The sequence below is a fragment of the Dromiciops gliroides genome, chromosome 1 (assembly GCF_019393635.1).
Source record: "Dromiciops gliroides isolate mDroGli1 chromosome 1, mDroGli1.pri, whole genome shotgun sequence".
Taxonomy (NCBI): domain Eukaryota; kingdom Metazoa; phylum Chordata; class Mammalia; order Microbiotheria; family Microbiotheriidae; genus Dromiciops; species Dromiciops gliroides.
The window spans coordinates 743,375,465-743,401,105 of NC_057861.1; the positions used below are offsets into that span (position 1 = coordinate 743,375,465).

The 25,641-nt window shown below is 39.1% G+C and overlaps 1 protein-coding gene across 1 annotated transcript in view; it reads left to right on the top strand.

Moving 5' to 3' along the window:
• The first annotated feature begins 3,097 nt into the window (after positions 1-3,097).
• The window catches only part of LOC122735668 (probable C-mannosyltransferase DPY19L1), a 130,581-nt gene continuing 108,037 nt past the window's right edge, over positions 3,098-25,641 (top strand). The window contains 3 exon segments of the mRNA XM_043977402.1: positions 3,098-3,425; positions 21,409-21,433; positions 23,946-24,033. Coding sequence (XP_043833337.1) covers positions 3,098-3,425; positions 21,409-21,433; positions 23,946-24,033 — 441 coding nt within the window.

Below are 25,641 nucleotides of genomic sequence, written 5' to 3' on the forward strand. Positions count from 1 at the left end.
ATTATACATAGTGTACAGGATGCTTGACCTGGGTTCAGATCTCATTTCTAACACTCTTATGGGCAAGTCCCATAAAACCTCTGGGGACCTCAATTTTCTCATATGTAAGATAAAGTGGTTGAACTGGATGGCTTCTCAGACCTCTCCCTTCTAGCTTCAGATCTGCTCTTAAAAACTATCCATACTCACCTTTACTAAGAAGCCTTACTCAGCTTTTAGCCTATATACATGGATAGCAGTATTTGCATCAAATATTCGAGTGAAACTATGATCTGATCTAGCTGAGCACTCCTCCTAGTGATGCAAATCACAAACTATCTGTGCTTTCCATTCTTTGACTCATTTCCATGCCCTCCCATATATTTGCCACAACATGTCCATCCAATGTGCTGGGGGCCTTCCACACTTTCTCTTGGCTTCATAAGATTATTAGTGGAGTCCATGGGTTGCTCATCGGTTATCTCTTGCTTTTATCATGTGACCAGTCCATGAATTGAAAATATCATAGAAAATTATTTGAACCAATTAAATCAAATCTAGCATTATTTAGAAATAAAAACACCAAATAGGATAAAGGCTTGATTTATCTTCACAAGCAATATAAGCAATATAATTCTATTATCTGAATTGTATTTAGAATTTTATATTTGTTTATTCAGTTTCATTTATTAAATTGATTTATTTCTAACAAGAGCAGAAATTGTGCCTTTTAAAATTCATTAAAATATTAGAAAACCTTTCAATCGAAATGTTCATTTTACATGTTCTCTCTACCATCTGCTGGTTACAGCTATTATTACACTTTTTCTAAATTTAAATGTTTTCCTAGCCCCCTAGTGGCCTTAAAAGTTTAGGTGAGACATGAACTCCTGCATGAAACTTTTCTGAATTTTTCCAGTTTTTAGTGCCCCGATCCCCTAAACTCCTTTATATTTTCTGTGTATATTCCTTTACCGGTGCACTTGTTGTTTACCATACTAGCATGTAAGCTCCTTGAAGGCAGCCACTGTTTTACTTTTGTTTTTTGTAGCTCCAGAATTTAGTACCATTATATGATACTGAGCAAGCCTGGACACTCTTCCTTAACTTGAATTGAGGACCTCTCTATCTATAGGGGTTCTTTTTCTATTTGTCTTCTTATTTGGTTTTCTCAATATCCTTTATTTAGCTATTACATTTGATGTTTATGAGCACACACATAGCTAAGAAATGAGTAGGGATCAAGTATGATACATGTTGGAAAAGAGACCTTTAATAGCAGGGGAGACAGCGAGTGTTTCTTAGTAGAAATGCAAAATGTGTGCCTCTTAAAAAATTATATAGAAGAAAACAAAAGTGCGGAAGAGGGGAACCAAACAACAGAGAAATCTTGCTGCTACTGCTACTACTACCATTACCAGGTGTTTACAATTGGATGCAACTAAAACTCTGGTCTTCCTGGCCCAAGTCCTACCCTCTCACCATTAGAATACTTCCTTACCTCTAAACACTAAGGAGAGACCTCAGAGACAGGAGGATTCGGTCTTAAGTTTCACCTCTGACACAAATGGTCTGTGGAATCCTGGGTAAGTCATGCACTCTCAGTGTTTTAGGCAGTATCCTAAGACTGAAAGCTATAGAAGGCTTATTGACCTGAACTGATAGAAGGTTCTTCCTCAATCAGCAATTGACTATATCAGTGAAATCACAGGCTTGGTCTCCATACCTATCCCTAAAACATATGTAGGGTTCTAGACTTAGTGCTTGGAGGTACTTTTAATAATTAATAACAATCATAACAACTAGCATTTACATAGCAATTTAAGGTTAGCGTAATGCTTCACAAATACCATCTTCTTGACTTCTGGTCCAGATGCTCTATCCATCATGCTCTTTGCCTGAGCCATCTAGTCCAACTCCCTTATTTTACAGATGAAGAAACTGAGGTCAGAGAAGTTAAGTGATTTACACTAAATACAAGATGATAACAATGACACTTATTATTTGCAAAGAGCATTAAGGTTTGCAAAGCACTTTCCCTATATTATCTCATTTGATCCCCAAAATAATGTTGTGTGGCAGGTGTTATCTCCAATTTACAGATGAAGAAACTGAAGGTAAGAAAAGTCCAATGGCCTGCCTGGGGTCACCCAGCTAAGTGTCTGACTGTGAACCCCCTAACTGCAATCCAGGGCTCACCCCTCCGTGCCACTTAGCTGCTTTCTCAAAGTCCCCAAAGCCCTTTGACATTGTATTATGTTGATATTGCTTCATCTTTGCCAAGAATTTCACATCAGTTATCTCATTTCGTCCCCAAAACACCTCTGAGAAGTAGTTATTTTTCCCATTTAATAGATGAAGAAGCTGGGGGTCAGACAGGGTCACATGCAGCTTTTGAGTGTCTGACCCGTGACTTTCTAGCCTCCCAATCCAGCTCTCCTCCACCCACCAGGTCACGTAACTTCCTGCCTGCTCCGAAAGGTCTGCAAAGCGCCATTCCACCTATTATCTCATGTGATAATATATAATTAACCCAAATATTCTGACTCTTATACAATCTCCATTTGTTCTTTGTATGTTCAAATATTTGTGTTTGCTGATCTTTACATTACAAAGTAAAAGGAGGAGAAAACCCCCTAACAGCCACCAATTCCTAAACAGGCATCTGACACTTGACTAGCTCCACCATGGTAGCAATCGGGAGAAAAAGGATTTGGGAAGAGGACCGGAAGTTGCACGTGGTCCCCTGGTGGCCAAGGACCTGGAGTCTGCGCACTGGGAGGAGAGGCTGCACGTGGTCCTCTCGCTGCGAAGGGCTGAGGGGAGAGTGGGGAGGAGAGGCTGCACGTGGTCCCCTGGCGGCCAAAGGCTGGGAGGCTGCGCACTTGGAGGAGAGGCTGCGCGCGCATCAAAGGGAGCGGCCCGCCGCCCGGACGTAAAGGCCTCGCGGACGTCGAGCAGTCACCATGACGACCTGAGGTGAGGCAACAGTGGCTGGAGCGAGGAGCGGTTGAGGCTCGCGGCGGCGAGGGGCCGCCTCCCCTGGGCCCAGCTCTCGGCGGGCAGCCAGGCCTCTGCCGTTGGCTCGGGCCTGTCCCCGAGCGGGGACTATGAGAAGATGGTCGTGCAGACGAGGAACAAACTCAAAGAGTTGCCGTCCAAGGGGGTCCAGTCTCCCCGCTGCCCCTTGCGGAACCGCCGGGCCACGGGCAGCAGCGAGCGGGGGCCCCCGATGGAGGGCAAACGCGACGTGGGGTCGCGGCCCTCGACACCTGCGCCCATGCACCTGCCAGGCGGCGGCCGCGGCTACAAGGGGCTGGCCCGGGGGGTGCGCCTGCGGCGGCTGCTGATCAGCGGCCTGCAGCGCCTCACCGGCCTGCTCCTGGAGAAGCTGCCGGGGCTGCAGCACTACCAGAGCTACTCGTGGAACCTGACGCTGGCCTTAGGTGAGGGGCCCCCTCGGGCGGGGCAGGGCGGTGCCTTCCCAGCTGACTGTGCGGCCTTAGGGGGCCCGGGATGGGGGGCCCTGGCCACCTCCCCCACTTCCCTTCCTCCTGGCGGACGGCTGCTCGAAGGTCTGGGCCCAGGACAGCTCGGGCAGCCCGGGCCGAGCTCCCGCAGCCCCCTCCCCCCCCGTGTCTCCACTCATCAGGCACTTGGCCCGTGCCCAGTCTGAGTGGCACGGATGCAGAGGAAGGCAGCGAGGGTCCCAGCCAGCCCCCCGGGGACTTTGGGAAGGTCGTTTCTCTTTGCAGATCTATATCAAGTCCTAGGAACTCGGGATGGATTTAAACAGAGTAATGACACATTTTTTCCAGATGGTGGTATGGTCAGTTACACCAACAGCGCTAGGCTGCCTGCCTTGCCTTAGCCCCTCCCACAATTCCTATACACCCGCCCCTTTTCATCTTTGTCAGTTTGCTGGGCCCCAGATAACATTTTGAAAAATTTGAAGCTTGATTTGCAGTTTTATTCTTAGTGGTTTGGACTTACCTTTTGCATGGTTACGAGTAGTTTAAAGGGTTTTTTTTTAGAACTGTTCATAACTTAATCTCTTGGGCAATGATTCTGGGTTTTTTGTGTGTTAATTTTCTATATGTCTTGGATAGCCGACTCAATGTCAATAACAGATATTTGATGCAAAGACTTTTACCCATTTTGATGGCTTCTCTTTTATTCTAGCTTCATTGATTTTGTTCAACAATTTTTCAATTTGATGTAATTAAAACTTCATTGAGATTTACTATATCCTTTGGCTAAAGAACTCCCTATAGCTTTGAAAGATAACTAATTTTGCTTTTTCTAAATTTTTATAGTATGACCTTTATATTTAGGTCACACATCCATTTTAAGCTTAATTGTGATATCTGGTATAAGATGATGGTGTAGAACTAATTTCTGCTAAATTGTTTTCCAATTTCCCCTGTGTCTTATGTTTTTATTTTTATTGGACACTTGGTTATTGAGTTTGATTGTTTCTGGTTCTTCCTTATTTAGTCTGTTCCACTGAAATATTTTCTATTTTCATACCAGTACCAAAGAGTTTAGGTTGATTATTGCTTTATAGTATAATTTGACACCTGGAAGTGCTATTATTCCCTTTTCATTCCTACTTTCTTTCTTTTTCTAAACATTTTGTCCCTCCAAATTAATTTTGCTATTATTTTTTCTGACTCTTCCCCCTTGTGGGAATTTGGGCCCCAATTTCAGTTAGCAGCAAGGATAAAACACTTGTGCTTTAAATTCAGGTGTTCCTTACATTTTTTCTGGGGGGGGAGGGGAATTGTACTTCTTTGTTTGTTTGTTTTTGCGGGGCAGTGAGGGTTAAGTGACTTGCCCAGGGTCACATAGCTAGTAAGTGTCAAGTGTCTGAGGCCGGCTTTGAACTCTGGTCCTCTTGAATCCAGGGCCAGTGCTTTATCCACTGCGACACCTAGCTGCCCCCTGGATCATTGTATTTCAGTGCAACTGTTTTCCTTTGTAATCCTATGTATTTTTTTTTATTCAATTTAAGCTGTTCTGACAAGGGACCAATATGCTTCACTAGACTGTCAAAGGTCATCAGGGTTCTTCTACGCCATGCTTCTTTTGTGTGTGTATATGTGTTCAAACCCTCTTTTTCCCTTTCAGAGAATAAGTCTCATATGGTATTTATTCACCATATCTTGTCCTTTTGTTTCCATACTTTTCTTTTTTTGGCTACCCCAGTCATGAGAAATAGCAAGTTCTACCCTTCTTTCTTAAAGACTCTCTTTTCTTATCTTAAGACCTTCAGAACAGAACTAAGCCACCCCCCAGGATCTCTGTTCTTATTTCACATGTTCAGTACTCTTTAAAGAATATTTGGGTTCTGGAAACTCTTGTCTCTTTTCCCCTTATTAGAATATCAGTACAACATCATACAACTCCTTTCATTTGCTCATATATATCTATAAATCTTCCTAAATAATATGTTTGTCTTCCTAGGTTTCTCTAGAATCTTGTGTTTATATTTCAAAGTTCCATATTCAACTTTGGTCTTTTGATAAGGAATGCTTGAAATTCCATTAAATATCAATTCTTTTTCCTCAGTAGGATTGTACTCAGCTTTTCAGGGTTTCTTCTTCTTCTGCTGCTTCTGCTGCTTCTGCTTCTTCTTCTTCTTCTGCTTCTTCTGCTGCTTCTGCTTCTTCTGCTTCTTCTGCTGCTTCTGCTTCTTCTTCTTCTTCTTCTTCTTCTTCTTCTTCTTCTTCTTCACAGTTGGGCAGTTTTTATTTAAGATTTCTGGGAATAGAATATCCAGGTTTGATTTTTTTTTTTTAGTGAGGCAATGGGGGTTAAGTGACTTGCCCAGGGTCACACGGCTAGTAAGTGTTAAGTGTCTGAGGCCTGATTTGAACTCAGGTACTCCTGACTCCAGGGCCGGTGTTCTATCCACTGCACTACCTAGCTGCCCCCAGGCTTGATTTAAAAAAAAAAATGATAGTTTTCAATGATTCTTAAATTCTCTCTCTTTAAATTTGCTTTCTACTTTTTTTGTTTTTGTTATCAACCACCTTATATTTTCTTTTATTCTTTTCAATCTTTTGATTTTGTTCTTATATTTTTTGCGGTTTCACAGAGCCATTAATTTTTCTTTAGTCTGTTCCAATTTTCAGGAATTCCTTTTCTTGACTACCATTTTTACTTTTAAACTGCCTGTTTTCCTTACAATTCTTTTGTTTAGAGCTTTTATTTCATTTTTATCTTCATTTATTGATATCCATGTAATGCTTTTGGGATATTCTATTTTTCTTTTACTTTGAGTCTGTTTGAAGTTTTACTTGAATCATTTTTTGGAGGATCTCTTGATCTACCAACAGGTTTTTTATAACGGTTGGTATTTTCTTTGAGTTACTTATCTCTACAGCTTTAGTTTATAAATTGAAACTTTGTGCAAGGCCCAGACTCTGCCTTGTGATAAGCTTTTGAGTGGGATGTTTGACCCTGATTGATCTGAGCTTGAGTCTTTTGAGTTCTTATGTGGTGATCTCCATTTCCTGGGCTTAGACCTCCCTTGATCTTTGAGGTTCAAAGTATTTTTCTGATTCGTCAAAACAGGGTATTAGGGAACTTAGAGCCCCTGGATTTGGGTTGTCTGGCTCCAAGCATTATAGCAACACACTGGTTACTGATTTCTCAGGAGAGCCTTCCACTCTTGTTACCTCCTGACATAGTTCCTTGCAGACTACTTGTTTTTAGACTGATCAAACTGGGAGGGGGTGGTGCTGGCTTGCTAGAGGAATTAATCTTTCTATTGCTTTGTTGGCTTCTGGCTTTTTTTTTTCCTTTGGATAGTATTTTATTTTTTCCAAATACACATAAAGGCATTCATTTAAAAAAATTTGAGTTCCATTTTTTCTCTTTCTCTCTTCCCCTACCTAAAATGGTAAGCAATTTGATATAGGTTGTGTATGTGCAATCATGTAAAACATTTCCATACCAGCCATGTTGTGAAAGAAGAAGCAGACAAAAAGGAAAAAAAATACCGACAGTGAAAATAGTATGCTGCTTTTTGTATTGAAACTTCATCAGTTCTTTTTTGTGGATGTGGGTAGCATTTTATATCCTTTGCAATTGTCTTTGTATTGATGAGAAGAGCTAAGTCATTCAGAGTTGATCATTACACAGTACTGCTGTTACTATGTGCAAGGTTCTACAGGTTCTCACTTCACTCAACATCGGTTCATGTAAGTCTTTTCAGGTTTTTCTGAAATCTGCCTGCTCATCATTTCTTGTAGCACAATAGTATTTCATTACATTTATTTACCACAACTTGTTCGGCCATTCCCCAATTGATGCACATCCCCTCGATTTCTAATTCTTTGCCACCACAAAAAGATCTGCTATAAATATTTTTGTATATATAGGTCTTTTTCCCCTCTATAAAAAATAATCTCTTTGGGATATACACCTAGTGGTTGTATTTCTGGATCAAAGGGTATGCACAGTTTGATTGCCCTTTGGGCATAGTTCCAAATTGTTTTCCGGAATGGTTGGAACAGTTCACAACTCCACCAACAGTGCATCTTATTTTCCCATATCCCAACATTTATCATTTTCTGTCACATTAGCCAATCTGATAGGTGTGAAGTAGTACCTCAGAGTTGTTTTAATTTGCATTTCTCTAATCAATAGTGATTTATAGCATTTTATATGACTATAGATATTTGATTTCTCTTTCCGAAAGCTGCCTATTCATATCCTTTGACTATCAATTGAGGAATGACATTCTTATAAATTTGACTCAGTTCTCTATATATTTGAGAAATGAAGCCTTTACCAGAGAAATACTGTAAAAATGATTTGTTTTCTGCTTTCCTTCTAATCTTGGTTGCATTAATTTTGTTTGTGCATAACCTTTTAAATTTAATCTAATTGAAATTAGCCATTTTGCATTTCATAATGTTTTCCAACTATTCTTTGGTCATAAATTCCTCCCTTCTCCATAGTTCTGAAAGGTAAATTATTCCATGTTCTCATTTATTTATGGTATCATCCTTTATGTCTAAGTAAGGTACCCATTTTGATCTTATCCTGGTATATGGTATGAGGTTTTGGTGTATGCCTAGTTCCTGCCATGGTATTTTCCAGTTTTCCCAGCAGTTTTTGTCAAATAATGAGTTCTTATCCCAGAAGCTGGAGTCTTCATGTTTATCAAACAGTAGATTACTACAGTGATTTACTACTGTGTCTTGTGTACCTAACCTATTCCACTGATCCACCATTCTGTTTCTTAGCCAGTACCAAATAGTTTTGATGACTGCTGCTTTATAATATAGTTTTAGATCTGGTATGGCTAGGTCACCTTCCTTTGCATTTTTCATTAATTCCCTTGATATTTTTGACCTTTGTTTAGATGAATTTTGTTATTATTTTTTCTAGTTCTATAAAATAATTTTTGGTAGTTTGATTGGTAGCTCACTGAATAAGTACATTTATTTAGGTAGATTTTTATTACATGATTAGTTTGTTAACCATGAGTAATTGATATCTTTCCAGTTGTTTAGATCTGACTTTATTTGTGTGAAATGTGTTTTGTAATTGTGCTTATTAATTGTTCCTGGGTTTATCTTAACAAGTAGACTCCAAGATATTTTATATTGTCTAAAGTTATTTTAAATGGAATTTCTCTTTCTGTCACTTGTTTCTGAACTTTGTTGGTAACATGTAGAAATGCTGATGATTTATGTGGGTTTATTTTATAGCCTGCAATTTTGCTAAAGTTTTTAATTATTTCAAGTAGTTTTTTAGTTGATTCTCTAGAATTCTCTAAGTGTACCATCATATCATCTACAAAGAATGATAGTTTTCTTTCCTCACTGCCTTCAGTTTCTTTTTCTTCTCTTTTTTAATGTGTCACTCTAGTAGTAGTATTGCTGGGTCAAAGGGTATTCACAGTTTAGTAGCACCTAGGACATGGTTCCAGATTGCTTTCAGGAAGGGCTAGCCCAGTAGTGTGGTACCTATTTTGACACATTGACATAGTGACTCGTCTCTAACATTTGTCACATAATTTTTGTTATCTTTGTCAATTTTTTATAAGTATAATATGGAATCTTAGAATTTTTAAAAATTTTATTTCTAATTATTAATGATTTGGAGCATTTTTTCATATAACTTGATTTATTCCTTTTGTTTGGGACAAAAACGACCACTCAATCAAAATAAACACTTGGAGTCAGAGAGTGAAAGCAGAAAAGAAAGATTTACTTGCTTTCTTGGGAAAGGGCACACTCGTGATTATGGTAAGTTCACACTCAAGTTCAAAAGCAAACAACATATATATGTGTTCCTAATGGAATACCCCCTCCCACCCCTGTCTGATTCCCATTGGCTGGTTGTCAGGACTTACAGTCTATGTTCAAACGTCTAACCCAATCAGAAGGCAGCATGGCCTGAATCACAGGCACATCCAGAAGAGTGAGAACATAGCAGGGCCATGTAAGCCCAATAACAGAATGTAACATATGGTTATTCTAAGAAGTGGGTTTCTGAGAATAACACCCTATCTCCTTTCATTCTCCACACTCTGAAAATGCTTGTTCATGTGCTCTGGCTATTTATCAGTTGGGGAATGGCTTTTGTTTTTATGAATTTGAATCTTTTTTTATGTAGTTTGGATATGAGATCAGAAGAATTTACAATAGAAATTTTTTCCCCTAGTTACTCATTTCCCTTTTAAATTTAGCTTCATTGGTTTTATTTATATAAAAAGTCTTTAAAATTTCATATAATCAAAATTGTCCTTTATTTCTTTGAACTCTCAGTCCCTTATTTGGTCATGAATTCTTGCCTTATTCATAGGTCTGAGAGGTAATTTATTCTTTGCTCCTCCAGTTTGTTTACTATGTTACTTTTTATGTCTAAATCATATAGTCATTTGGAGTTTCTTTTGGCAGATGGTGTGAAATCTTTATTATATATATATATATATATACATATATATACATATATACACATATATACACACACACAAACTACATCACAATACAATATGTATTTGTGTATATATATATATACACACATATGTGTATTGTGATGTTTAAAATCTAATGTGTGGTTGCCTTAATTAGAATCTTTTAGCACCAGTCTTTGGGCGTTAAGCATTTATGAAAGTATATTAGGAATTAGTAAAGAGAACTGTGAGTAGTTCAGAAAGTTTAAGAAAAAAACCTATCTCCCCTGGCCTGCTTCTTCTGCCACCACAAGCATCCAAAGAGACAGTTTCTTAGTCCTTAAGTGGAAGCTTCCTGCTGGACTGGAAGAGGGGTGTTCCCCACACACTGCTCCAAGCTAATTGGCTGGTAGCATTGATTGACATGACTTACAGGTGGTTCTATGAATAAAGGTATTTCCTGATGCCAGGCAGCTTCCTGGATGCTAGTCACATGCTTCTTGTCAGGGGGGCAGTGCCCTGGTTCTCACACTATGTATTTATAATTTCTGCCAGACTCTTTTCCAGTTTTACCAACATACTTTTTGTCATGTAGTGAGTTTCTTACCCAGTAATGATGGTCTTTGTTTTGGGTTTTTTTTTAAACATTAGGCGGTCATTGTTTTATGAACATGTAGTTGATAATTGCAATTGACAGAAATTCAAATATAATACTGTCTCTTAAGATGAATAGTTTTTTTCCCTTTGTTCTTCTTGCTGAAATTTCTATCCTTAAGTTTTCTATTGGTCTTTCAGCTCTGCCTGTTTGCTTCCCCATTCACTGTGTGAAAATCCTCTTCTACGGGAGTAGGAAAATAGTTTGGGAGAAGCAATGCTTGATTAGGGCTTTATTTGAATGAATGAATAAATTATTAAATGCTTACTATGTGCAAAGTACTGTGCTAAGATCTGGGAATACAAATAGAAAATTGTAAGAGAGCTTTTGCTCTAAAGGAGGAAGCATATAGAAATTTTTAGCTGCAAGTTGGATGGAAAAATGTCATGGTCCTTAGGATGTCCTTAGCATATTTTCCTTTTTTTCCTGCACCTTCTCCCTGCTAGTTATCTGTCACAACTTGCTGAGGTTTGTTCATGTGCTGTTAGTGATTTCCTGCCAAATTATTGTATCTGTTGTCAGTGGGACTTCTTTAGGAATCCAAGTAGCCATTTCCTCCTTCTACTCTTTCTACTCTTGCACAACTGATACTTCTGGAAAAAAAGTATTGCATAAACTTAGATTGGCAAAGTCAGGATTTGAAACCAGGTCTTCCTGACTGAGCATAGAGCACTATCTATTGTACCATGTGGCATAGCCATACTTAGCATCGTGTATATATACTTGTATATAGTTGTTGATCTTAGGAAACTTGTAGAATCACTTTTTATAATCTTCAGTTGGGCAGCAGAAGCCTTGAGATTAAAATGTGCTGTCCTTATATGTGTGAGCATTTATAAAATAAGTAATAGGTTACAAAATACTTGTATAGATCTAAATCTTTCATAGTAAACAGATGCCTCTGGGTATTTTTGCCTGTTTCATGTCAGTTGTCTTTGTGTAACCATTACCCACATTAAGTAACTTAGTATATACGTGTGCAAATGAATCTGGGAGAAGAATCAAAGCTGAATTTGGGGATGTGATAATCAAACTATCTTGAAGACAGTCAATGTTTGTTCTCCTCAGGCATCTTTTGGGGTAGGTTTAGGAACCTATTTTTTAAACCTGAAGTATAGGTGAAATATGGTTTAAGCAATTTTTCAAGGGTTTATTCAAAATTAGTGTTGTGAGTTTTGAAATTTATTTCTTATTTCTTACGATTTATCTATCATGTTAGTAAGAGTTACCTTTGTCATGAAAGGCTAATTTTTCCCCCCTGTAAGATTATTCTCTGTTTGGCTGGGTAAGTTATTCTTGACTGTAAGCTCATATCCTTTGCCTTCTGGAGTATTGTATTGCAGGCTCTCCACTCCTTTATAGTGGTTGCTACTAAATCTTACATGATCCTGACAGTGTCTCTTTGGTACATGAATTCTTTCTTTCTGGCTGCATATGGGTATTTTTCTATGGACCAGGAAGCTCTGGGACTTTGGCTATGATATTACTGTAAATTTTCATTTTAAGATTTCTGTTTGGAGGTGACCAGTAGATTCTTTCTCTTTTTACTTTATTCTCTGGTTTGAGAGATCTGGGCAGTTTTCTTTAAGATATCTTTAAATATGATATGTGGGGCTCTTTTTATGATCATGATATTCAGGTAGTTCAATGATTCCTAAATTTTTTTCTTCTTGATCTGATTTTCAGGTCAGTTTTGCTGTGAGGTTCATTACTTTTTTTTCTGTTTTAGTCTTGACCTCTCCCCAAAAACTCCTCCAAACAGATTTAGAAAACTCTAAAGGAGGAAGCTTTCTGAAAGGGAAGTCCAAGATAAAGGTCTCAATGAATCATTTTTCCATTAAAAATTTTCTTTTTGTCCCATATAGCATTGTCTTCTACTTGGTACATTCCACTTTTCTGGGAGTTTTGTTGCTTGGGCAAGATTTTGTTACCTCTTGTGCCAAGCTATTAATTCCCCAGTTCTTTTCCATTTTCCTCTAGCATTCTGATTTCATTTATGAAATTATTTTTGAGTCTTTTTGAAAACTCTCACTTCATTTCTTTAGAATTCTAGTTCAATTTGTGCCCATGCTGTGTTTTTCCTCTGAGGCTTTGCTTATATATGTTTTGGAAACATTCTCTTCTAGGTTGTGTGGCTTTCTTATTCCCTCTCACCATAATAGCGTTTTAATGATGGTATACTTTTTTTGATTTGCTTGTTTTCCAAGCCTCTTCTTCACTTTAGACTTAATGTCAGTTCCTGACTCTATGCATTTCAGAAGGGCAAGTCTAGGTTGGTGGTCCTCCTATTTTTTTGGAAGTATCAAGGATTGTGTTATTCCAGGATCTCAGGGATTCTAACTTGAGTTAGGAGCTTGAGTTCCTAATTTGAGTATGGGTCTGAGAAACAAATCCAGCCACTGGACTCAGCCACTATTAGCCAGCTGGGAAGCTCTGCTGGTTCAGGGACAGAACTGCAGGCTCCCATTTGGTCTGGGATTCCTGTCCTGGTTATTCCTCCGTAGGCTTCAGACTGGGCTAGAAGTTGGAATTGAGACCCCCATTTTGCTCATGGGATCGGAGCCACATTGCTTCTCTGCTAATTTCTTGACTCATTCTTCTATATGGCATAGGGCCTGTGTTTGCTCCTTTGCTCCTGGAATCTACCCTTGGATGCAGGTTCCTTTTTTAGTCCACCCTAGATCTTTGACCCTGAACTGAGTTAGAGGGTGACAGAGCTGCCAGTTGTCACCTATTCCTGTTGAGGTGCCCCTGCGAAGGGGGCGGGGTGCATAGCATCTTCCAGCACTGAAGTACTCTGCAAATCATGCTCCTGTCCAGGACTACTTCTTTTGTGTCCACAGACCCTTCTGTCTCATTAAACAATCAATAGTCAATAAGCATTTATTAAGCACTTACTGCATGCCCTGTATGTAACTGGTGCTATGTGCCAGGGATAGAAATTTAATTAAAAACAACAACAACATGAGACAGTCCAGGGACTGGAGCTTACAGTATAATGGGGGAAGACAACACACAAAAAGTCCTCAAAGCACCATAACCAGGTGGGAAATAAGGTGCTGTCTGAGCTCTCTCTTGAAATGGCTCTCTGGAGTTTATGGCTACATTTTCCAATGAGGAAGGGAAGAAGGTAGTTAGGAGGAGGGTATGAGTACCAGAGGCTAATAGATCCACAGGATGATTGTAAGTGCAGTTAGAAGTCAGAGAAATTCCAAGTAGTGAAGTCAGGATGGAGGAGAAGTTTGCCTCCCCTGTGCCTACCTGGACCAGAAAAGTGATTCACTGAGACTTTCTCTTGGATCATCAGGATTCAGTCTGTTAAGATTTTCTAGATCTGTTTGGAGGAGTTTTGGGAGGGAGACTTGCTATTATACTTCTATTCCTCTGCCATGTTGGCTCTCCCTCCTTCAATTTCTATTTTTATTATTTATTGATCTTTTCTCAATTTCATTCTGTTAACTTGCCAATCCATTGATGTATTTAGGCCTTGCATATACTTTTGCAGTTTTCTCATTACTTTTTTATATCATCTTGTATTTTTTAACCTGAACTAGGATCCTTTTTAAATTTCACTAATATTTATTCTCTAGTCTAATTTATCCTTTGAATTTTTTCTATATTATTTTCTATATTATTATTATATCATGATGCTTTTCCAACTTCTATTTCTAAAATAATTTTTTCCTTAGGCTTTTATGTTAGAGAATTGTGTTATATTTTTAAAAATGTCAATCAAAAATAAGCATCTAGTATATGTGAGACATTTTGGTAGGTACTGGAGACACAGACACAAGCCAATATTCCCTGTTATGTACTACTAGGTAATATATCACACAAACAAATAAGTATGATATAACTTGGGCAAGGAAGAGAACACTCATAACAAGAGGATCAGTGAGATAATAAATTAGAAAGATACTCTGGAAAGTATAAAGCTGTTTTCAAATATAGTGGTATAATAAATGATAATAGCCAACAAAAACAACAATAAATAATGGCATAGGACCCCAAATCTGTTGTTCATCGTTCACTCACTTTAGTTGTGTTTGACTCTTTGTGACTCCCTTTGGGGTTTTCTTGGCAAAGATACTGGTGCCGTTTGCCATTTCCTTTTACAGATGAGGAAACTGAGGCAAACAGGGTTAAGTGACTTTCCCAGGGTCACACAGCTAGAAGTGTTTGAGGCCAGATTGAGCTCAGAAGAGGAGTCTTCCTCATTTCAGACCCAGGTCTAATGGGGGAAGACAACACACAAAAGTCACTGCTTTATCTACTGTGCCATTTAGCTGCATATGTATAGGTACCAGGTTCAGTTTGCAAGCTTCCTACAAACAAATCTCTTCAGTCATATTAACAATGAGGATTTTCCTCAAGTCTGTCAGAATATGATTCTGTTCTGTCCATCTAGTGCTCCTGAAGGGCAGGGTTGGGGGTTTGTTTCTGGTAGTGGCAGTATCTCCTACTGCTTTTCACCTCTAGATCCGGGAGCTGCACCCAGGGCAGGAGCCCTCCTTCACTCCAGGAGGCTCAATCTGGAAGTGCCTCTGCTAGGAGGGTAATGGGGGCAGATAAGTAGGTTTGTTACCGCTGGCCACCCATTTCCAGGGCACCCAGCCCTTTCTCTGGGTCACGCCCTTCCCTGTACGTCAGCTTGTGTCTGTCCCTTTATCAGTGTGTGGGAGGGGCGAGCAAGGCCCTGTGAACCTAGAAATATTTGGGGACCAGGCTCTCCAGGGCTGTAAAGTCTAAATAGAACTGTTTATATTTATCCTGGAGGCGATTGATTGAATTAGGGGATTATGTGCTTCAGTGGGTGGAAGATTAGGTAGGCTGTGTGGAGGATGATTTTGACCCCAAACTGAAAAGATAGTTAAGCAACTGGCAATAGACTCAGGATTCAAAAAAAGTCTGTAGTTTGAATCCAGGCAGAATTCTAGAGGAATAAAGTATAAAGTCTTATTCTTAAAAATGAGTTCGTATGTGCAAGATGAGAGGAGTGTGGTTAGATTATTGTTTGTCTACGGAAGTGTTGGGGGCTTTTCAAAGAGGACGGCAGTAGTTAGGCTGAATGAGCACTGTGGTGCGGCAGTCCTACCAGCCAGACTCAATCTCAAGCAGCAGAATGCGCAGGAGGGAGAGGAGGGGGTGCTCCTTTGGATCCAGTCCTGGGCCCACCAACAGCTGTGGATGTCTGTCAGGTCTGGGCAGGTCAAGTCAGGAAGCATCTGTTAGGTGCCAGCTTTGGGGCCAGGCCGGCTGCCGAGAAAGGCAAAGAGCAGGCCTGCTCCCAGGAGCTCCCAGGCTAGTGGGGGAGATTCTTGTCTGGGAGGGGAGGCACTAGCACTGAGGAAGGCCGCTGGGGGGGTGAGCATGAATGAAGAAAGCATGGATTGAGTACCTCCTGTGCGCAAACCACTGTGCCCCGAACTGGGGGTATAGAGAGGAAAGTGAAGCTGCTCGGCAGCTAATCTTCTAATGCAGGAGCAGTTCTGCCTCAGCATTTGCCAGCTCTTGGCTACATAGGACTAGTTTCATTATGGTATACATCCCCAGGGCTGGTTCTGCTCTCTGGCTCTAGAACAGTGGAAGCCAAGGAGTGGGAGGGACACAATCCCCAGATGTTGCAGTGATCACCCAGGGTGAAAATGAACCAGAGTCCAGCACACTTAGGGATGCACCGCATGACTGTGACCAGCTGAGGCTGGTCCTCTGAGTCATTCTCCTCTCTCACTGCCAAGTGTAGGCTCATTCAGTCCCAGTTCTTTTAGGATCCTTATTGGCCTCTGGCCGGCTGAGAACCCAGTGCCATTGACTATCTTAGTGTAGCCCTGCCTCTGCAGGGAGCACAACAGGTGACACTTGTACCTCTCTCACATCCTTCCTTCTCTCTGGCACTGAGCTCTGTTCTTCGAGCTGTATGCAGATAGCTTTGGTTCCTTTCCCAAACCAAAACACGCTTTGCTGGCCATTACTCTCCTACATATGTTGTTTTCACTCATTAGAATATATGGTCCTTGAAGGCCGGGATTGTGTTTGTATTCTCAACTCTTAGCACAGTTAATGAAGGAATGAAGCATTTATTAAGTTCTTACCATGTGCCAAGCATAGTGCTAAACTCTGGCCTTACAAAGAGAAAAGTGAGACAGTCTCTTCTCTCAAGTAGTTCACATTTTAATTGTGGGGAGTGGATAATGCAGAGGGAAGGTTTCAAAGAGAAAGGTCCCATCAAAATTTCCCCCAGTATTCCTCTCTTCTCTCTTCCAGAGAGCCATCCCATATAACAAATACTGTTGTTTTTTTTTTTAAATTTATTTATTTTTTCTCAACAAACATTTATTTTTATTTCCATTTACATGTAAGGTAGTTTTCAACATTCATTTTCATAAGATTTAGAGTTCCAAATTTTTCTCCCTCCCTTTCCTCCCCCCTCCACAAAATCACAATCAGGTTATATATGTACAATCCACAAGTGTTCTTTTTATCAGTTCTTTCTTTAGGGGTGCATAGTAAGCTTCCTCATTAGTTCCTTGGGATTGTCCTGGATCATTGCACTGCTGAGAGTATCTAAGTCATTCACAATTACTCATTGAACAATACTGCTGTCACTAGGCACAATGACCTCTCAGCTCTGCTCATTTCACTGTTAATTAGTCCTTCAAGGTTTTTGGGGATCATCCTGTTTGTCATTTCCTGTAGCACAAGTCCATTCCACTACAGTCATATAACACAGCTTTTTCCATCATTCCTCAATTGATGGACATTCCCTTGATTCTCAATTCTTAGCCTCCACCAAGAGTTGCTATAAATATTTTTTGTACAATTTTTCCCCCTTTCCTCTTTTCATGATTACTATTGTTAACTGTTTCCTTCCATCCTATTCCCTTCCCCATGATATTTATTCTGTTATTCATCTTTTTTCATCCTATCCCTCTTCAAAAGGGATTTGCTTCTGTCTGTCCCCTCCCCCACTCTGCCCTTCCTTCTTTTGCCCCTCTCTCTTTATCCCCTTCCCCTCCTATTTTCCTGCAGGGTTAGAGAGATTACTCCACCCAAATGAGTGTGTGCATTAGTCCCTCCTTCTTTGAGCCAATTCTGATGAGTGTTAGGCTCATTTACTGCCCAGATTAAATAGATTACTCCACCCAGTTGGGTGTGTGTGTTAGTCCCTCCTTGAGGCAGCTCTGATGAGTTTAAGGTCTTTGAGCCTTTTCTGATGAGTGTAAAATTCATTTACTGCCCTGCTCCTCTCCCATCTCTTCCCCCACTCCATAAGCCTTTTCCTGTTACTTTCATGTAGGATTTAGCTTCTGCCCTTTCCCCTCCCCCAATGAATTCCCTTCACCTCTCAGTTTAACTCTAAAGATGTTATCATATAGCTAAGTGACACAGTGGACAAATCATCACCCCTGGACCCAGGGGGATCCCAGCCAAAACCTGGCCTCATAAACAAAAGTTGAGAACTATCTTTACATGTAATGGAAAAAATAAAATACCTCATACATAAAAAAGAAAAAATAAATAATTGGAAGCAATACTAAAAAAAATTTAATTGGGAAATATTTAGCAAAATAAATAAAAATACAATACATAAAAAAAAAAACACCTGGCCTCAGACACAAGACAGTCACCCACTGTAGGACCCCAGGTATGTCCCCCAGCTCCAATTTTTTTATGGTTCTCTAGGGTCTTGTATTTTAAAGTCAAATTTGCCATTCAGTTCAGGTCTTTTCATCACAAATATCTGAAAGTCTTCTTTTTCATTAAAGTCCCATTTTTTCCACTGAAAGATAATGTGAGTTTTGCTGGGTAGGTGATTCTTGGTTGTAATCCCATTTCCTTTGCCCTCTGGAATATCATATTCCATGCCCTCTGGTCCTTTAATGTAGAAGCTGCTAGATCTTGTGCTATCCTGACTGGGGCTCCACAGTACTTGAATTCTTTCTTTTTGGCAGCTTGCAGTATTTTCTCCTTGATCTGAGAGCTCTGGAATTTGACTATATTGTTCCTAGGAGTTTTCTTTTTGGGATCTCTTTCTGGAGGTGATGGGTGGATTTTTTCAATTTCTATTTTAGCTGCTTCTTCTAGAATTTCAGGGCAATTTTCCCTGAGAGTATCTTGGAAGATAGTGTCTAAGCTCTTTCCTTGATCATGGTTTTCAGGTAGACCAGTAATTTTCAAATTATCTCTCCTGGACCTATTTTCCAGGTCGGCAGTTTTTCCCAGAAGATATTTCACATTGCCCTCTATTTTTTTATTCATTTGGATTGGCTTTATTGTGTCTTGGTTTCTCATAAAGTCACTGGCTTCCATTTGTTCAATCCTAATTCTTAGGCAGTTATTTTCATCAGAGAGCTTTTGTACCTCCTTTTCCATTTGCCTTTCAAGCTGTTGACTTTTTTCTCATGTCTTTCCTCGCATCTCCCTCATTTCTCTTTCCATTATTTCCCTCTACTTTCCTACTAATTTTATCTTCAAAGTCCTTTTGAGCACCTGCTATGGCCAGTGAGGGACCAATTCCGTATTTTTCTTGGAAGCTTTAGACTATAGTGGGCCCTTATGTTGACATCTTCCTCTGAGGGTGCCCCTTGGTCTTCCTTGTTACTGAAGAAGCTTTCTGTGGCCCTCACCTTTCTCTGTCGGCTCATCTTGCCTTTCTTTTACTAGACTTTTAGCTCCTTAAAGTGGGGCACTGTTTCCAGGCTGCAGTATCCCAAGCTTAGAAGTCCCAGGTGGTATGATTTAAGGAGGATCAGGTTCCTCACTCGCCCGGCCTGTTTCCTGGTCCTAGATGACCCCAGACCAACTTACCAATCAACCAGCTTTGTGTGTTGTGGTTGTTAGCTCTGATGAGCCTGTGCCTCTCCCCTACCTGGGCCACTGCTACTCGAGCCTACCACCTGGTTCTCAGTAGGGGTGTAGAATCCAAGTTCTGCCTTAGCACCAGCATAGACCCCTGTAGTCTCTCCCCTGCCCAGGGCTCAGCCCACTCATCAGACTGTGAGCTTAGTTCCAGACAACACTGGTGCTTCAGCTGATTCAAAGGCTCTGGGGGTCTCCTTCTCTGGTGAGGACTTCCTGAGACTGGATTTGTGTCAGGGTGACTGTGGGGTTGGGCCCGACTCCTGTATCAGCACAGCAGCTCCCTCCTTCTGACCTTCCAAGCTGTTCTTGGTGAGAAGATGATTTCAGCACATTCTTCTGTGAGTTTTGCTGCTCCGGGGCATTTTTCCTATGACCTTATTTGGATGTTTTTTGGAGCGATCCTGTCATGAGTTCGGGAGCTCACTGCCTTTCCCACAAATAATACTGTTTAAAGAAAAAAAGGAAAAATTAGCAAAACTGATTAATACATTGAAAAAGTTTGAAATTATGTGTAGCATACCCCATGTCAACGTCTTATGTCAACAAAAGGCTGATATACCTTTTTTGAGCCTTCATGTTCTTTGTAATTTTACGAACATTCCACTATGATCATTTTGTAGTTTCTTTATCATTGGCCATTTTGTTGGAACAATCTGGATACTGATTCTTGGGGTCTGTTTTATTCACTATGCATCATAGTTTCATGTAAATCTTTTTATGTTATCTATTCAATAATCATTATTTCCTAAAGCACTTCAATATTACATTAGATTCAAGTATCTCGATTGTGTAGCCATTTTCCAATTGATGGTCATTTGTTTTGCTTCCAATTTTTTGTTATCACAAAAGTGTTGCTATCAACATTTTAGTATATATGGGGACTTTATTATTAATGACCTTTTTAGGTTTTAATAAGCCTAGTGGGTGAAGTCTCTGGGCTGGAGAATATGAAACATTTTATAGTAACTTTATTTGCATACTTACAAATTGCTTTTGAAAATGGTGAGTACTGGTTTACAGCTGCACAAAAAATGTACTGCTATGGCTATCTTCCTACAACTACTTCAACACTGTCTATTCTCATCTTGTGTCATCTTTTCAAGTTTACGAGGCATGAGGTAAAACCTCAAGAATGTTTAGACTTGCATTTCTTTTGTTAGTGATTTTATTCTTTTATTCTTTTCGGGGCGATGAGAGGTAAGTGACTTGCCCAGGGTCACACAGCTAGTAAATGTCCAAGTGTCTGAGGCTGGATTTGAACTCAAGTCTTCCTGAATTCAGGGCCGGAGCTTGATCTACTGAGCCACCAGCTGCCCCCATGTTAGTGATTTTGGAATATTCTATTCATATGGTTGTTAGTATGTAATTCATTTGAAAACTTCATATCTTCTGATCATTTATCTTTTGGGAATTTGCTTTTGGTTGTCTTTTGAGAGTTTTTTGTTTATATATATTGATTACTGGGGAATGGCCCTTAGTCTTTGTAGAAGGTATGCAAAAAGTTTTAATGCAGTTTCTTAGGAGAGATATTTGATGCAAAGTTTTCTCCCCAGTTGACAGCTCCCCTTCCTATCCTAGCTACACTGATTTGGTTAATTCAGTACTTTTTATCTTTTGTGATTATATCTATTTTTTGTTTAATTAAGACATTCCCCCCCTACATTATGGATTTGAAAGGTAACTGATTTACTGACTTCCTTTTCTAGGTGTTTTTTTGTTTTTGTTTTTGTTTTTACAGTGTGCCCTGAAATATTTACCCATTTTGAGTTTATTGTGGAATCTGGTATAAGATAATGGTATAAGCTTAATTTCTCTCTGTTTTCCAAATTTCCCAGGAATTTTCGCTAAATAAATAAGGAGTTCTTTTCTAAACAATTTATGTTTTCAGGTTTATTGAACACTGGTTTATTGAGATAATTTGTTTCTGATTCTTCCTTATTTATACCTTATTTCACTGTGTAATGATTAACTTTTAATAACTTTTCTGTCTTTCCAGGTGCCTTTGTGGGAGTTTTGCACTGGTAAGATTTAGTTGCAATTTGTGATAAACAAGAATATTTGGTTTAAAATTTTTCTCAAAGCTATTTTATGCACATTAAAAAACCCACTTTGCTTGTATGTGGATATCTTTAATTTGTTTGATTACAGTTGTGCTCTACTTTAGAATATGATTTGTAACATTTGGACCTCAAAAATTTATACAAAACAAGTTACAGTTTATTTAAGTATACTTTTTTGTTGTTGTTGTGGTTTTTTTGTGTGAGGCAATTGGGGTTAAGTGACTTGCCCAGGGTCACACAGCTAGTTAAGTGTTAAGTGTCTGAGGCTGAATTTGAACTCAGGTCCTCCTGAATCCAGGGCCAGTGCTCTATCCACTGCGCCACCTAGCTGCCCCAAGTTATAGTTATTTAGAAAATAATTTTTTCTTTGTAAAAGACTTTATTGTTCAACAAATCCTTTTAAACCTACGGGTCCCTTATATGTAAGTTTTTGTTTCTAGAACTTCAGTTATTATGAAAAAAAGTTTTGTTTGTATTTTTGGGGACAGGTGATGTTAATCTTACAGAGAAAACATTTACCACTAGTTTTAGGTACTCTTAAGATTTGAACATCTGTTAGAAATGAAAAAAATGCATTCTGAAAATTATGATATAATATGTGGGACAAACATATTACTTTAAAATAATAGATCTCTTGTGTAAAGCAAGGTACTCCTATACGAATATGTGTACATAGAGATATTTAGTCATTCAATAAATATTTATCTTGTTCAGTCATTTAAGTTGTATCTGACTCTTCCTGACCCTATTTAGGTTTTCCAGATACTGGAGTGGTTTGTCATTTCCTTCTCCAGCTCATTTTACAGAGGAGGAGACTGAGGCAAACAGGGTTGAATGACTTGCCCAGGGTCACATAGCTAGTAAGTGTTTGAGGCCGGATTTGAACTCGGGTCTTCCTGACTTCCTTCCTGGCCCTCCGTCCATTGTACCACCTAGCTGCCTATCTGCCAGGGACTGTGCTAAGCTTTAGAGACACAAAGAAAGGCAGAAGGTTCTCCCTGAGCTCCAGGAATTTATAATGAAATAGGGGAAGACAACACACAAGAGGAAGCTGAAAAGGGGAAGGGGAAAGGGCCTGGGCACAGTGTAGTCTGGTGGGGAATGTAGAGATGGCTGACCTGGCTGTCCAACCTTCCAGTCACATGGTCCCCAGAGGTAGCTGTTCTGAGGAGGTGGTGAGATCTTACAGGATGTAGAGATTCAGGAGGCATGATGGAGAATGAGTCCAGAGGTGAGCAGCCAAATTTAGGCGTGATGATTCAAGACTAGATCCATAGAAATGTTTAAAGTACCCTGCCTTTTATAGAATTGTTATATTATAAAAGAAAAAGGAACATATTGAATGTATTTATTTTGTATCAGTAAAATATCGGAAAGAGTATAGTGTAATGGTAAGAACATTGGATACAACGCATGGACATCTGGGGTCCAGTCCCATCCATGTCACTGCAGGACCTGTGGCAGCCACCTTTGCTTTTGGGGGATTGGAGCTTCTCTGTCTAGAAAATGAGGGGCTTGTATTGAGAGTGCTGCCCTCTGTAGTGTCTTTTCCAGTTTTGATGAACTTCAGTCTTAATACTTAGCAAATTGACGTGTGTGTGTGTTTGTGTGATTTCTGAATATTGATTGGCACAGCAAGAATGAATTTATGACATATTGCCTTACAAAATGTGTGTGATGTGTGCTTTCCAAATGACTAAATCCCACGAAATTGAAATTCCATGCCCAGGGTCTCCTGGTCGGCATGTAGTGCTGAACTGGCAGGCCTGAAATTCTGGGGGATTTCCAAGTCTAGGGTGTGTGCACCACTTTCCCACATTGCAGGCCCACTCCTTTGGTCTTCACCCAGGCCGCTGTGGCCTTTCTAGCTGGAGCAGTGAGAGGTCAAGGACTTTGTTTCCTAATTCCATCACCAAGACTTCTCAGGAAGTTCTGGCATTCCACTGGAGTACATCTCCTGTTTCAAAATGGCCGGTACCATGGAGCTCTGTTTCACATTCAAGTTTGTTGGAATGGCTCTGTTCTCTGTTGCTTGCTATATCTGGAAGTATGTGTAAATATATGTACACACATGTTCACATGTATTTTGCGTCTTTATTTTAAATTTTCCTTTAGAGTGCTCCCTTTAAATTTTTTCAGTTATGTCAGTGAAATAGTTTTTCCTGAAATATAGTCCTCTTCACTTAAAATTTAATTTTTGAGCTTATGACATAGTACTTTGAAATTGTTTTAGTGATTTAATTTTCATTTTAAGTTAGTGATTTATTTTAAAACTTTTTAAAACCAGAGAATTGAAATTTAATTTATACCTCATTACATGGACTTCAAAATTTTTCTTATGAACTTCTGTTCCCTTTCTCTTATCAGATTTGTAGCCTCTTATTTTGTGTGCATATATAACTATATTATTTTTCAGTACTAATTTTGAATCTTGTTTCTTATTCTTGCATGTGGTCCTTCATTTTTTTTTCAGGGCTCATTTAACAACTCTTTTTGAGAATGATCGCCATTTTTCCCACCTTTCAACCTTGGAAAGGGAGATGACGTTTCGCACTGAAATGGTTAGGCCCTTCTAAAAAATTATTATATGGTCTTTTAAATAGTTGATCTATGACCTAGAAGCTTAATGAACACTAAAATGACTGGATGGCAAAATTTATTCTTTGATAAAACTGTAGCTTAGGGTTATTATTATTCTTTAAAAGATTTGGGTGACCCTTACCCTTTCCTTTGTCTCAGTTCCTCTCCTTGTCTGATGTACTTTTCTAATTCAAGTTATGTTTAGTGAGTAAGTAAAAATGAGTGAGCACTCAGGACATGATAATATGCAGGGGTTAATGACTTCTAACAAAATTAATTTCCAAGAGTAGACTACATAGCCTAATAATATTCATTTATATGAATTTTATGAGTTGAAATATAGAATTGCACATCATTTTATTGAATAGTTATGTGAATAAGAAAGGATTTGTAAAGCCTATTTATATAAATCAAGTAAATTCTCTATTAATTACCATCATAACATTGGAAATATATTTCTTATGGAAAATAATTAAAGCACAACAGCCCTTTTGAATTGACATATGGAAAGATATGACTAGGTCTTTTTAAAAGACCTTGAATCCTTTTAGTTATTGGAGCTGAATACTAAGATAAATGAAAGATTGGTTTAGCTCAGTATCACATTTCTTATATTGTCATATTTTCATGAGAAAGCTTAGTATAGCACTAGAAGACAAGGCAAGGTCTGTCCTCAGCTATGGCTTGCTTTTAGCTGAGCTTTCTGTATGCCATATCTTTTCTACATTAAAAAATGATATGAAGATATTATTTATGTGAGTTATTCTTAGCATGGAGAATGTTAATATGGTGCCTTTCGCCCTGTATGACTTATAAATTCAGTTCAATTCCATTTAGTCGGTTAGTGCCTCCAGTGTGTAAGGTACAAAGGAGAAAACCATTTTCATTTATTTTCTTTTCATATGGAACACAGGTGTAGTTCTTAGAAGACTATCCTCATCACCTGTTTAAATTGGAAAAAGACAAAGAATGGAACTGACTGTGGGGATGCCTGAATGGTCCTTACCATCCTAAATCACTCCTTTTTTGGAGACTGTAGTACTTGGGACCAACAATAGTCTTTTGATATTTATTGATTACCCACTTTGAGCAGAGTCACCATGTGGAATTACAGAAGAAAAACAAGTCATGGTACTTGCCCCTTATGGTACTTGGAATGAATTAAACACAGAATTTTAGAGGGGAAGGGACATTAGTTATCATCCATTCAAATCCTCTCACTTTAAGATGTGGAAACTGAGGCCCAGATAAGTGGATTGGCTTCTTCCAAGTCATGCCACTAGTAAATGACAGATCTAGGGCTTGACTGTCAGTCTTTTCATTTCTAGTATTGTATTCTGTATACTATACCACATCAACTAGTGTCTTAACATTTTTTTCTTGCCCATTTAATGGTGTAAGACAGCTAGCTAATCAGATTTTTAGAAGGTGTTCTAGCATGCTATTTTTCATTAGCTTTCACCTCCAGCCTCTTCATAATGTGGTAAATAATTAGGCTCTAGATTTTAAAAAAATAAATTTTATTTATATATTTGATATATTTTATTTTTACACCAACATTTCTCATTTTTTCTCTTTCATTACAGAGA